The sequence below is a fragment of the Macaca fascicularis genome, chromosome 5, assembly GCF_037993035.2.
Source record: "Macaca fascicularis isolate 582-1 chromosome 5, T2T-MFA8v1.1".
In the NCBI taxonomy this organism is placed as follows: domain Eukaryota; kingdom Metazoa; phylum Chordata; class Mammalia; order Primates; family Cercopithecidae; genus Macaca; species Macaca fascicularis.
Genome location: NC_088379.1, coordinates 117,754,791 through 117,768,195, shown reverse-complemented (window position 1 = coordinate 117,768,195; position 13,405 = coordinate 117,754,791). Strand labels below are relative to the sequence as shown.

The 13,405-nt window shown below is 41.6% G+C and overlaps 1 protein-coding gene across 8 annotated transcripts in view; it reads right to left on the bottom strand.

The window, feature by feature from the left end:
- AP1AR (adaptor related protein complex 1 associated regulatory protein) overlaps positions 1 to 10,097 on the bottom strand; it is a 42,282-nt gene extending 32,185 nt beyond the window's left edge. For 6 of the 8 annotated variants that reach the window (XR_012435026.1, XM_005555696.4, XM_005555698.4 and 3 more), the window contains exon 1: positions 7,494 to 7,927. Coding sequence is in view for 5 of the 8 variants with exons in the window: in XM_005555696.4 (XP_005555753.1) it covers positions 7,494 to 7,576 (83 nt within the window). In the remaining 3 variants the exon portion in view is untranslated. Of the gene's footprint in view, positions 1 to 5,914; positions 5,967 to 7,295; positions 7,423 to 7,493 lie in introns of those variants that run through there. The other 2 variants (XR_012435025.1, XM_074040315.1) reach the window with 2 other exon arrangements.
- Positions 10,098 to 13,405: the final 3,308 nt, after the last annotated feature.

Sequence of the window (13,405 nt, the reverse complement as noted above, 5' to 3'; positions counted from 1 at the left end):
TATAAATATAGAGGACAGATAGGTCTGTTCTAAGGCTGAGAGGATATAGATGTCAGAAAGATCTAACATGTAGGGGCCATTCAGAAGGTAGGGACTTGATAACCTGGGTTTGAAGGGTGAGTAACAGGAAGGAACTTGATACGGTTCTTAGTTTCATGGCTTAGGTGACTACTTATACCACTTACAAGGTAGGGAACAAAGCAGTAGAAAAGGCTGGGATTTAAACAGGAAAAAGGAGGAAAGGGCTATGAGAAGGAAACAAAGATGAATTCAACTTTATAAAATGAATTTACGGTTATGTTTGATAGCTAAGTGGAACTACACAGTAGCAATTAGATATTTCAGAGCTCAGACTGAGATGACTGAACTTATTAGCATATAGGTAGTAGGTGAAGTACTATTACCCAGGAAAAGTACATTAAAGCTAAAAATGTAGGCCGGGCGCGGTGGCTCAAGCCTGTAATCCCAGCACTTTGGGAGGCCGAGATGGGTGGATCACGAGGTCAGGAGATCGAGACCATCCTGGCTAACATGGTGAAACCCCGTCTCTACTAAAAAATACAAAAAACTAGCCAGGCGACGTGGCGGGCGCCTGTAGTCCCACTTACTTGGGAGGCTGAGGCAGGAGAATGGCGTAAACCCGAGAGGCGGAGCTTGCAGTGAGCTGAGATCCGGCCACTGCACTCCAGCCTGGGCGACAGAGCAAGACTCTGTCTCAAAAAAAAAAAAAAAAAAAAAGCTAAAAATGTATTAGGGAAGAATAGAATGAGATTCAGACCAGAGCCTTAGGGAGTCTTTAAGGTTTAACAAAGAAGGTTTAAAAAATCCATATCCATTTAAATGCACTACTGTTTTCCTTCCTATCTTCTGAAATTCCAAGAGAAACATCTTACACTTTTATATTTTTTTCAAAACTGAAAAACATGCAGAACCAAAATAAATCTTCTAATGATGACACTATTGATTTCTATATTTTAGCAATATATATTATAATAAATATTTTTAAAATTCTCAAAGGTACTCAATATGATCTCTTTAAAAACAAAAAGGTGAGTCAATATAAAACTGGTAGGGTATGTGTTTAAGTATCTGGGTATGTGGTGTTTTTGCCAAAGTTAGGGAATTATCTTTAGGCCATAACAAAAATGAATGATAGGAGAAATTATAGTTTTGTAGATCCTACAAGTTTAAATAACTCTTCTGGCTGTTCATTCAACAAACGTAAGATACTGAGAATGGATAGAGTGATAAAACACAGTCCTTGACCTTGAGGAGGTCTCAGCCTATATCATGGTACATATGATACCAGGAGCTGGCAAATATGGCCCACTGGCCAAATCTGGCCCTCTGCCTGTTTTTGTAAATAAAGTTGCATTGAAATATAGTCACACTCATTTGTTGAAACACTGTCTATGGCTGCTCTTCCACTAAAACAGCCAAGTTCAGTAGTCGCGACAGACCACACCACCTGCCAACCCTAAAATACGTGTTATCTGGTCCATTACAGAAAAAGTTTGCCAACCCTTGATATACAGCAAAAATAAGCCTGTAGAAAATATTATTTCCTCAGGGAGATAATATGGCTTCAGGGGCTTGGAGCGAGTTTCATAGGGAAGGTAAGTAAAGTAAGGTAAAGGTAAGTGAAAGCTCACAAAAAAAACTAAAAAAAGAAGAAATATCACAGAGGTCAGGCACAGTGGCTCACGACTGTCATTCCAACACTTTGGGAGGCTGAGGTATGCAGATCACTTGAGTTCAGGAGTTTGAGACCAGCATGGGCAACATGGTGAAACCCTGTGTGTTTCTACAAAAAATACAAAAATTAGCCAAGCGTGGTGGCCTGCGCCTGTAGTCCCAGCTACTTGAGAGGCTGAGGTAGAACTGCTTGAGCCTGGGAGGTAGAGGTTTTAATAAGCCTAGATTGCACCACGGCACTCCAGCCTGGGTGACAGAGTGAGACCTCATCTCAAAAAATAAAAATAAAATAAAAATAAAAAAGAAAATAAACATCACCCACAAAGGCACAGGGTTAGAAAACACTGTATTTGGTAATCACAGCACTTTAGGAGGCCAAGGTGGGGGGATCATGAGGTTACGAGTTCAAGACCAGCCTGGCCAACATGGTGAAATCCCGTCTCTACTAAAAAATACAAAAATTAGCCAGGTGTGGTGGCACGCACCTGTAATCCCAATTACTCAGGAGGCTGAGGCAGGAGAATTGCTTGAACCTGAGGGGCGGAGGTTGCAGTGAGCAAGATCGTACCACTGCACTCCAGCTTGGGCAACAGAGCAAGACTCCCTCTTGGGGGGAGGGGGAAGAAAACAGCATATTTTAGGAAAACAAGAACAAGCACAGTCCATCTGGTATATAGGACATTGAAAGTGGTAAGTGAGAGGATGGGAGAGAATAACATTGGTAAAAACAGGTTAAAGTTACATTGCTTTGTCAGAAGTTTAAACTAGTAGCTGGGAGGATAGTAATTTATCAAAAATGTTAAAATGCTAAGATTTATGAATGACAAGTTTTTTGAAATTAGAATAGCTTTAATGTTATTCTTTTAATGTTTTTCTCACTGATTAGTATCCTGACATTTTTTGACAAAGAGATTATAGAAACCCAAATATAGAACTAAATATAATCCTGAGCATACAAATGGACATCATGCCATACATGTGAATGCCATGTAATTCATCATGCTGTTACAGAAGGAAAAAAGACTTAGACATTTAGGGCTGGGCGCAGTGGCTCGTGCCTGTAATTCTAGCACTTTGGGAAGCCGAGGTGGGCAGATTGCTTCAGGTCAGGAGTTCGAGACCAGTCAGTCCAACATGGTAAAATCCTGTCTCTACTGAAAATAAAAAAATTAGCCAGACATGGTGGCGGGTGCCTGTAATCCCAGCTACTTGCACAGCTGAGGTAAGAGAAACACTTGAACCCAGGAGGCGGAGGTTGTAGTGAGCCAGGATCGCACCAGTGCACTTCAGCCTGGGCAAGAGAGCGAGACTCCTTCTTGGAAAAAAAAAAGACTTAGAAATTTAGCTATGGGAATCAGGGAGCAGATGGAAGTTGCTGAACAAAGGAAAGAAACAATCCAATGTGGGTTTTAGAAAGCCTAAGTCATGACAGGAAGGGAGGGTGGGCTGAAGTATGACAGCTACAATAGAGACAGTAGTCTGGAAGCTGCTGACTAAGCAGTTTGAAAGGCTATGTTTATGGCAGAAGACAGGAAGAAAATAGGTTCAGTATGTTTAAGGAGAGACTGAAAATAATATATAGAGATTTAATTGAATATATCCAAGAGTTCCTCTTAGGTAGACAACTGAAAAGATCTATAAGCAGAAGATGAGATTTGGAAGTAGTGGTGGTTGAAATCATAGAAATGGGTAACTTTCTTCAGGGGCAGGTAATACACATATGAAGGAAATTAAACAAAAGAGAGAAGACAGGAAAAACCCCACATTTAACAGACAGTAAGAATAGCTAGGAGAGAAACAGAAAAACAAGATAAAGGTGATGTTGCAGAAGTGAAGTGCATAGGTTCAAGACAAAGACAGCTTAGCACACAGAATAAAGAGTCAAGTTGTTCAGGTATATTCATAAATTCTTCTGGTGACAAAGTTCAAGATACTGCAATGAGAGAGATAGCAACCAAATGTTTACCTATAGAATAAGTGCCATGAACTATTTGTGGTGGTTAAGGATAAGAACTCTGAATTCAGAGGGACCTAAGTTGCAATCCCAGCTCTGCTACCTTGGGAAAGTTCAACTTTCTAAGTTTCAGTTTTCAACCTATAATATATATAATATGTATACTTACTTGCCCTACTTAGAACAGTGCCTGTCACATAGGAAGTAATGGACTGTTAGCAGTTATTATTAAAAGCATTTTTACTAGGAATGGAAAAGCAAATCACTGTAAACTATTGCCTGAAAGCAACTTTGCTGCCACAGCCAAAAAGGCGAACAAATATTACGTATTGATAAGGATACAAAATATGGTTATACCTTTCTATAAAAACTATAGTTTATCTTAAGTGGAATCACTATGTGGAATTATATAGTAATATAGAAATAGGAATTAAATACAACACAATAAAACTTAATTCGGTCTTCCATCTGAGAAAGAAAAAAAACTAAGAAATATACAAAGGCCTGCTCAGAGAAACAGGAGAACTGACCAGCAGATGGAGCCCTGTAGAAAGTGTTGGCAGGCAAAACTCCAGTGAAGAAGTATGACTCGTTAAGATGCCTAGGTTTTTTTCCTTAAAGACATTTAATTCTCTCTGCTTTAATCACCAAATAATTTTATTAGTAGTAAGGTTTCCAAGATACCTCAACACTGATATTGATATTTTGACCGGTGAAACATATCCTAGAATATACAATACTAGAATTCCCTAGTATTTTATAAACTGAAAAAGTGGTAATTCTGGTTTTCAGATTGAATAGTAAAAAATGAGTGATCTGAGTTTCAGATTTCTCAGGGGTATATCGATCTGCAAGACTCAGAAACCAGGCCTCAGATCAGAAAGCATCCCTGTGAAGTCTAGCTTAAATCAAGCTAAAAAAGTTGAGGACACTCTCTTCTTCTGTGGTCACTACAACGACATATAGGATCAAATCAAGTTTTTGTGACTACTCCTCAACTTTTCACCTTTAGAAGAACTACTAACTATCCAGACCTATACTTGAAAGAAAATCAAAACAGTTGATTAAAAAAAAAATTAAAATAAGAGACAGTTTAACCTTACTGCACAAGTAACTATGTCCATCTCTCTCTACATGCTTACTGGAAGCTGCTAAAACAGTATTAAAATTGATGTTAAACCGGGCGTGGTGGCTCAAGCCTGTAATCCCAGCACTTTGGGAGGCCGAGACGGGCGGATCAGGAGGTCAGGAGATCGAGACCATCTTGACTAACACGGTGAAACCCCGTCTCTACTAAAAAATACAAAAAACTAGCCGGGCGAAGTGGCGGGCGCCTGTAGTCCCAGCTACTTGGGAGGCTGAGGCAGGAGAATGGCGTGAACCCGGGAGGCGGAGCTTGCAGTGAGCTGAGATCCGGCCACTGCACTCCAGCCTGGGCGACAGAGCAAGACTCCGTCTCAAAAAAAAAAAAAAAAAAAAAAGTAAATTCAAGTAAGGGAACTGTCAAATCCTATGTTTATAGACTTAAAGTAATAGGATTAATATCACCATTATATGATTTTAGATGACAGTGTCCACAACCTATAAACTCTCACTGCCTCCACAGGACTTGTTCAAGGAGTTTTGCCCACAAACAGTAAAAATCCAACCACAGGTTGAGTATACCTAACCTCAAAACCCAAAATCTGAAATGTTCCAAAATCCGAAACTTTTTGATTGCCAAAATGTTACTCAAAGGAAATGCTCATTGGAGAATTCTGGATTTCAGATTTTCAGATACTGAACCATATACAATGCATATATTCCAAAATCTGAATAAAAATCTGAACTTCAAAGCAAGTATTTCAGGTAAGAAATACTCAACCTGCTGGCCGGGCGCGGTGGCTCATGCCTGTACCCCAGCACTTCGGGAGGCTGAGGCAGGCGGATCATGAGGTCAGGAGATTGAGACCATCCTGACTAACACGGTGAAAACTGGTCTCTACTAAAAATACAAAAAAATTAGCCAGGTGTGGTGACGGGCGCCTGTAGTCTCAGCTACTTGGGAGGCTGAGGCAGGAGAATGGCCTGAACCCGGGAGGCGAAGGTTGCAGTGAGCCGAGATCGCGCCAGTGCACACCAGCTTGGGCGACAGAGCGAGACTCTGTCTCAAAAAAAAAAAAAAAAAAAAAAAAAAAAAAAAAAAAAAGAAAAGAAAAGAAAAGAAATACTCATAGTCAACCTGCTTATGTTTTTATGGCATATCTACAGACAATTAACACTCACGCTGATTCATGGATTTCCTCCTGCCACCTCCCTATGCTGCCACGTTCATAAGCTGAGGGAGTAGAACATACAATTTTAACGCTGTACTCTACGGAGACCACATAAAAAAAGCAAAACTAAAGTCCCACAGACACATCATGTAGTCCAAAGTCAAGTACAAAGTTTTTTGTTTATCCATTTAGAAGTACTGCTCCCCACAAACCAACTTTCTTAGAGCTAGAATTTAACGCCCTGTAACACAACTACGAATACTAGTAAAAGCCAAAGACTGTGTGGTATCTAGTTTTTGGGCAAGCCTACTTAAGCAGCCTGACCTTGTAAATTGCATTCACACATAAAAATTAGAAATACTTAAATCAGATGATCCTGGATGACAAGATAAAACAGCTGTCATGTCCCACTCAACAGTAAGAACTCTTAAATTAGGGAAATCGAAATATTAAAACTAGGCACAAACTGCAAATCCTTGCCCTTCCATTCTAGGGATAATTAGTGTAAAACCTTAGCTACTTTGTATCAGAGAGGTAACACAATGCCTAATGAATGAGAATCCTATTATATTTTATAAGATCTCCATTACCAAAGATTCAAATCATGATCATTTAGTTCAATTTATTTATGTTGAACATCTTATTACCCAATAATGTTAAATGGAACAGATTATGAAAAATTAGCAATGTTTCAGGAAGGGCAAAATAGTCCTTACACAAACTGGCTTGATTCAGATTTTCAATAACAACAAAGTCAACCCCAAAGGAATTTGCTCTAATTTTTTCAATATCTATGAAATAAAATACACAAAAATGGAATTATGAAATTTCTATTTTGTGGATGGTGCATATACAAAACCTAAGCATATCCCAGGTTTACTTAAGAGAAGTTAAGTTCGGGACTGCAATTTACCTGATGTTATAGGACGTTTGAGTAGCAATCAGGGAAAGGAATTCTTCTCGAAATTTCAAAAACTTAATATGAAAAAATTACACATAGCCCCTGCGTTACCAGCACCAAGAATCTGAATGCCCATTGGGAACTCTGCAATTCAGCAAGTCTTTGTAGCTATCAAAGAGTTCATCAGTATCTGAAACCTTCTTTTACTCCAGCATCCAAATGACTTCTACGTAAAATCAATCTGAGGCATTAAGTCCGTAGCCAGATCCCACCTGCTCTGCCTGGGCTAAAGAGAGGGTCAGATACAGGGATACTAGCTTTGGCATTAAACCCAAGCTCAGCGCAGGGTGTGTCCAGGTTGCCCTGGAGCCGATCCTACAGCCCATTAGCGCGAGGTTACCCCTTGTTTCCTGGAGATGATGTCTCCCGTGACTCCTTCCCCGCGTGACAGGGTGCCCTGGCAGGAGCGACACCCCGCCCCCTCTTCTACCTCTTTCCGAGGAGGCCCAGAGACCGGCCCCCACACTGGGCCTCCAACACGACCACCCGTCTGACGTCTGCTAAGCAGTGAGTGTAGCAGGGCTCTCGGCCGCCACCTCCAGCCGCCGGGGGACAGCGAAAGGGATTCCCCGCCGGGGGCCGAATAGGAGGAGCCACGGGGGCCGGGCCCCTCCCCCAGCGGGCTTACCCTCCGCCGCCGCCTACTCGCTGCAGCCGCCCCGCTTCCTTGCGGAGCAGTCCGAAGCACTGCGTCCAGCAGCAGTTCCCCATCGCATGCCGCCCAGGCGCCGCCGCTCCTCCTCCTCCTCCGGCTCAATGCCCAATCCCAGGCCCGGCAGCCGCATCCGCGCGGCACGAGCCGAAATGGGGTTCAGGGACCGAGGGCGGGCCGGCCGGAGCGCGGCGGCGTGAGGGGACGGGGCGACGAAAGAGACGAGGCGCTAGGGAACAAAGGCAGTGTTTACTCCCGCGGCCGTAGAGCCACCGCTGCGCGAGGGAGGAGCACCGGACTGAAGGGTCTAGACTCCTTCGCCGCCAGCATGGCCCTTCTTGCCTCAGCCCCCAGCCCTGCGCGAGTGACCGCCTCCAGCTGCCGAAGGAGGCCAGTCCCCGCGAGCCTACACCCTGGCCCCGCCCCCCAGCACCCCCAGGCCCCCGCTCGCCGCCGACGCTGCCACACCCCCGGCCTCTACCGCGCCCCAATTGGGCGCGCTGCCTCGGGGCCCCGCCTTCTCCCGTGACCGGCCTTTGCGTCACTTCCGCTCGCTGCTGGTTCAGCTGCTTCTGCCTGCGATACGGTTCAGTTTCTGCGTGCGGACGTTTGTTTTGTTGGACCTTGACCTGACTAGGAAATTTCTCGGGCATCCTAGTCCGGAGGACGCTGGGCTTGGCATGGTTAAGGCTCAGCCTTCGCACTTTGTATCAAAGGCGTGTGAGGAGCTAGAGTCCCAGGCCGGAAGTTATAAGTGCGAAAGGGCGTTTCTCTGCATGGTGTGCTTAGTTTTTGTTAATATTGCACCATAGGTGGAGAATAGAGTCGGGAACTGAGGTTACTTTGAACGCACCAATATTTTTTTCCGGTCTCTGGTTTGTGTCTTAATCTCCATACTGTTAGCGTTTTAGGGAAACAATAATGGTGCACTATTGGCCTCGTTTTGTTTAAAATCAGATCTTCAAATAATTTGGGGTCGGGTAGTTGGGGTTCAGACGAAATTGGCAAGAGGGCTGGGGTTTTTCGGGGACGCCAGCGTTGCCATTCCAAGCATGCTGCCCAGAACTGCTGTAGATGGGAAGAGAAGGCTGCTCTGATGGGTCCGCAGCCCTCTCAAATGCTACCATGTAACTCGCGTCTTGTTTGGCCTCAAGACAGTTGGCCTCAAATAGATATAAGATGTGGCTTAGTAGACACCTAGTCCAGTGGATAGGAGGATGCTCTCATGGACTGGACACATCAAGTTTTTAGCCTGTTTAATTAAACCTAGAAAAATTGTTAGATTTTAGAAAGTTTTTATTGATGATAAAATGTTCTCTGAACTCATTTTCTTGCTGCTTTAAATACCTATCTGGTTTCAATCTTAGCGCTGCTACTTAACTAATTTTTATTTTATTTGGGTTTTAGTTATTTTTGTAATCAGAAGCATGGGATAACATTTGTCCCAATGGTCTGCTTTCAGTGAATGTTGGGATGACCGAATGACTTCCTAAATAGTTGAATGCATTTTCTTTTCTCCTTCCAACTCTTGAAATTAGACAAATGTATTAATGAAATAGTCATTAAAATTCAACTATAAAGGTTTACAGAAACTGGCACATCTATCCTATGGAATATTTAGTAACAAAAAGGAACACACTAGATGAACACACCTTGAAATGAATCTGTAGGAAATTATGGTTAAAGAAAAAGCCAATCTCAAAGGCTTATATACTGTGTAATTCCATTATGTAACATTTCAGAATTGACAAGTTTATATAAATGGACAACAGAATAATTGATTGCCACGGGTCAGGGATGGAAATCCTGCATCTTGTCTATATTAATGTCAGTTATCCTGGTTGTGTTATTGCAATAGTTTTGTAACATGTCACCATTGGGGGAAACTAGAATAAAGGTATACACGGTCATCTGTATATTATTTCTTAAAACTGCATGTGACACTACAATTGTCTCAATATAAAAAGTTTGATTAAAAAATATAGCTATAGACTTGACAGAGCACTTCCTATAGGCATTCTATAAGCCTATATTAAAACTAAATCTCACTTAAAAATAATTTTTTTGTAGTAAATCTGATCTCAAGGATATGAATGATCCTCAGAAGCAATACAAATGAAGAAGACGTTTAAAAACTTCACTAAGCAAAATAATGCAAATTAAAATGCATGTTTTAGTCATTTGTATTGATTCACTTGTCAGGTTAACAAAGATTTACAGATGGAAATATTCAGTATTTGCAAGGATACAATGAAATGATACTATTCTAAACTGCTGCAGATAGTGAAACTCATTCTGAGAAATCATTTGGAAATACCAAGAGGCAGAAACAAATTAAATTCTCAAAAATTGAAGGATGATGAAATTTGCTGGTGTATTCTTGTTACATAGACACAAGAAATATATTTCTTAAAACGTTAATAATATGGAATACTGCTTACTGAATAATGTGTGAAAAATCAGGATAGAAAATTATATGTATGTTCCAAATGATGTTTAAAACAAAACAGATACATTCTCACGTTCTTTCTTACACGTGTTTCTTGAAAATAAAGGCTGGATGGTAAATATCAAAATGGTAACAGTAATTATTTCAAGATTGTGAATGTTGGGAGCTTTATTTTTCTTCTCTATTTTCTCAGTTTTGACAATTATTATTTAATACTTCTGTAATCAGAAAAAAAGTTTAAATTTGACCCTTCAGTAGAAAAGATTGATAACCAGTTCAATTAAAGTTTAATAACAAATGCAAACATTTAGAAATGCAGAATTTTGCCCCGCAATTCAGCTAAAACCAGGTTCTTGTCACATGACCAGGAAAACTTAGACACGTGGACACATGGAAGGTGAGTAGAGCAGGATTTTATTGGGCAAAAGGAAAAAAAGAAAAAACTCAGCAAAGCGAGATGGAGTCCTATTATCAGGCCCCCACCTCATGGATGAATCCCAGGCTACTACAGGGGACTGAAAAAGCACCTCACAGATTGAATCCCAGGCCACCACACAGGAACTGAAGAGGCCAGGCTCCTTCCCCTGCCCTGGTTCCACCCCATTCCCCCAGTGCGCATGCGGGCATGCTAAGGCCCTGGGCAGGTTCCCTCATCTGCACAAAAGCATCTGATGTAAACACTTGTGGGGCAGGTGGGAGATTTTCTGGGGACCCCTTTTTGTCTGCCTAGGCATTTGACTGTCTCCGAAAGTAATAACTCAAATATGGGTAGGTTATAATAAATTGAGGGGAGTTACTTAATTTTTTTTCTACAAATGTATTAAATAAATTACCAAGCTAATCTTAGGGGTTATGGGAATTTATCATTGTGCAATTTTTCACCAAATTTGACATCAAGAATCTTCATGGTGGCCGGGTGCGGTGGCTCAAGCCTGTAATCCCAGCACTTTGGGAGGCCGAGACGGGCGGATCACGAGGTCAGGAGATGGAGACCATCCTGGCTAACACGGTGAAACCCCGTCTCTACTAAGAAATACAAAAAAAAAAAAAAAAAAAAAAAACTAGCCGGGCGAGGTGGCGGGTGCCTGTAGTCCCAGCTACTCAGGAGGCTGAGGCCGGAGAATGGCGTAAACCCGGGAGGCGGAGCTTGCAGTGAGCTGAGATCCGGCCACTGCACTCCAGCCTGGGCTACAGAGCGAGACTCCGTCTCAAAAAAAAAAAAAAAAAGAATCTTCATGGTAAGCTTTAAAACTTTTTAAACATTCAGTTAAGTGATGATCTGCTTTTAGTTAAACAGAATTAGCAGGGAAAAAACCCATAACTGGAATGGATGTTTGAGAGGCAGATAAACTTTGTTTTATGGTTGAGAAAGAGTAGTGTTTGAGGAATTAAATGATTTGCTCAAGGTCATACAATGAATTAAAAGTGTAATATGAAGAAAACTCAGGCCTCCTGACAGGCTTGTGCCTTCTGCTGTGCTTCAGTACTGGTTCCTCAACTCTTACATTTGGACATGGGTATAAAATCAGCAACGACCATAGTCACATGTATTCTGATAAGATTTGTACATTTAATTCATCATTGCTAGAGAGTTCGTTTAGAGCTGGGTGTGGTGGCACGTAACTGTAGTCCCAGCTACTCAGAAGGTGGAGGTAGGAGGATGGTTTGAGCCCAGGAGTTTGCGTTCAGCCTGGGGGACATAGCAAGACCCCATCATTTCAAAAAGTTCATTTATGTGACAGTTGGCTAGGCAGAATATTTAACTTATCAGTAAGATACACAAACACTTAGATTATCTGCAGTAGGACCAGGCACAGTGGCTTATGCCTGTAATCCCAGAATTTTCGGAGGCTGAGGTGGGCAGATGGCTTGAGTCCAGGAGTTTGAGACCAGCCTTGGCAACATGGCAAGAGCCTGTCTCTACAAAAACTACAAAAAATAGTCAGGTGTGGTGGCATGTGCCTGTATTCTCAGCTACTTAGGAGGCTGAGGTGGGAGAATTGCTTGAGCTCAGAAAGTCGAGGCTGCAGTGAGCCGAGATCTAACCACTGCACTCCAGCCTGGGTGACAAGCCAGACCTTGTCTCAAAAAAAGAAAGATTATCTACAGTGATTACTGCTTACTGTCAGCTTGCTAGAGACATTCCACCTGCCTACAGGTAGCAGAACATCTCACCTTTTCCCCCATCCCTTTCAAAATTCTCTTCTCTTGGGTACTAGGCTTAATACCTGGGTGACGAAATAATCTGCACAACAAATCCCTGTGATGTGAGTTTATCTATATAATGAACCTGCACATGTATCCTTGAACCTAAAATACAAGCTTTTTTTTAAAAACCCACAACATTTTCTTCTCTTAAGTATTTTCTTCTGAAGTTGAAAGGAAAGATCTTTTCTCGTAGGTGCTCTGGAGTCCGTCAGGATGCAAAGTGTACCCCCAATTGTCTTCTGGATTATATGGTTCCAAATATGAATCTTTTCTCTGCTCAGAACTTCTTCTCTGCTCAGAATTTCTTCTCTATTGACTCTAGTGATTCTCTAATCACTTTTTGTCATTTTGAGATCATTTGCTACTATTATGTTTGGTGTGGAGGTTATGTGGTCTCTGCAAGGGGAAGAATTCTGTGTTCTCCATTACAACTTTGTTCCAAATATAGACACAAAGTTGTACTTTTAACTCACTGAGCATAGTTTCAATTACCACAATTTATACAGAGTGCTAGATATGACTACTATAAAATGGAGATAATGAGATAAATTTTGCCTTTGTTGTTAGGATAAATGATTAAGCACTAAACAAAATTTGCCTTTGTTGTTAGGATAGATGATTAAGCACTATCAAGTACTTAGTATAATATAGTTATATTATAATTTCTATAATGTACTAAATAGACTATACTATAATTATCTAAAATACCATAAATATAAATATTAGGTGTTATCCACAGACTGAAAGAAATTTTCATCAATATTATACTTTCCTTTGTAGCTACATTCCTGTCATCCAATACAAAATGCTAGTCTTTTAAAATTTCTGTCTCTTAAACAGTCTTCAGGCACGCTCCACACCACTACTTGAAATCAGGCTCCAAGAAAATGTGGCATAGATAGAGGAAAAATTCCCCAACTCTCAGGCCTTTTCTGTCCCATGATCTGCCTCTTTCCCAGATGATTATAAGTGAGAATGTCCTCTGACTTAAAGGGAGACCTCACTCCCTACCAATTACGAGTGTATTGTCCTGGGAACCCAAATGGAATAATTTTAATCTTTTTTTTTTTTTTTTTTGAGACGGAGTCTCGCTGTGTCTCCCAGGCTGGAGTGCAGTGGCGTGATCTCGGCTCACTGCAAACTCCGCCTCCCGGGTTCACGCCATTCTCCCGCCTCAGCCTCCCAGTAGCTGAGACTACAGGCGCCCGCAACCATGCCCGGCTAGTTTTTT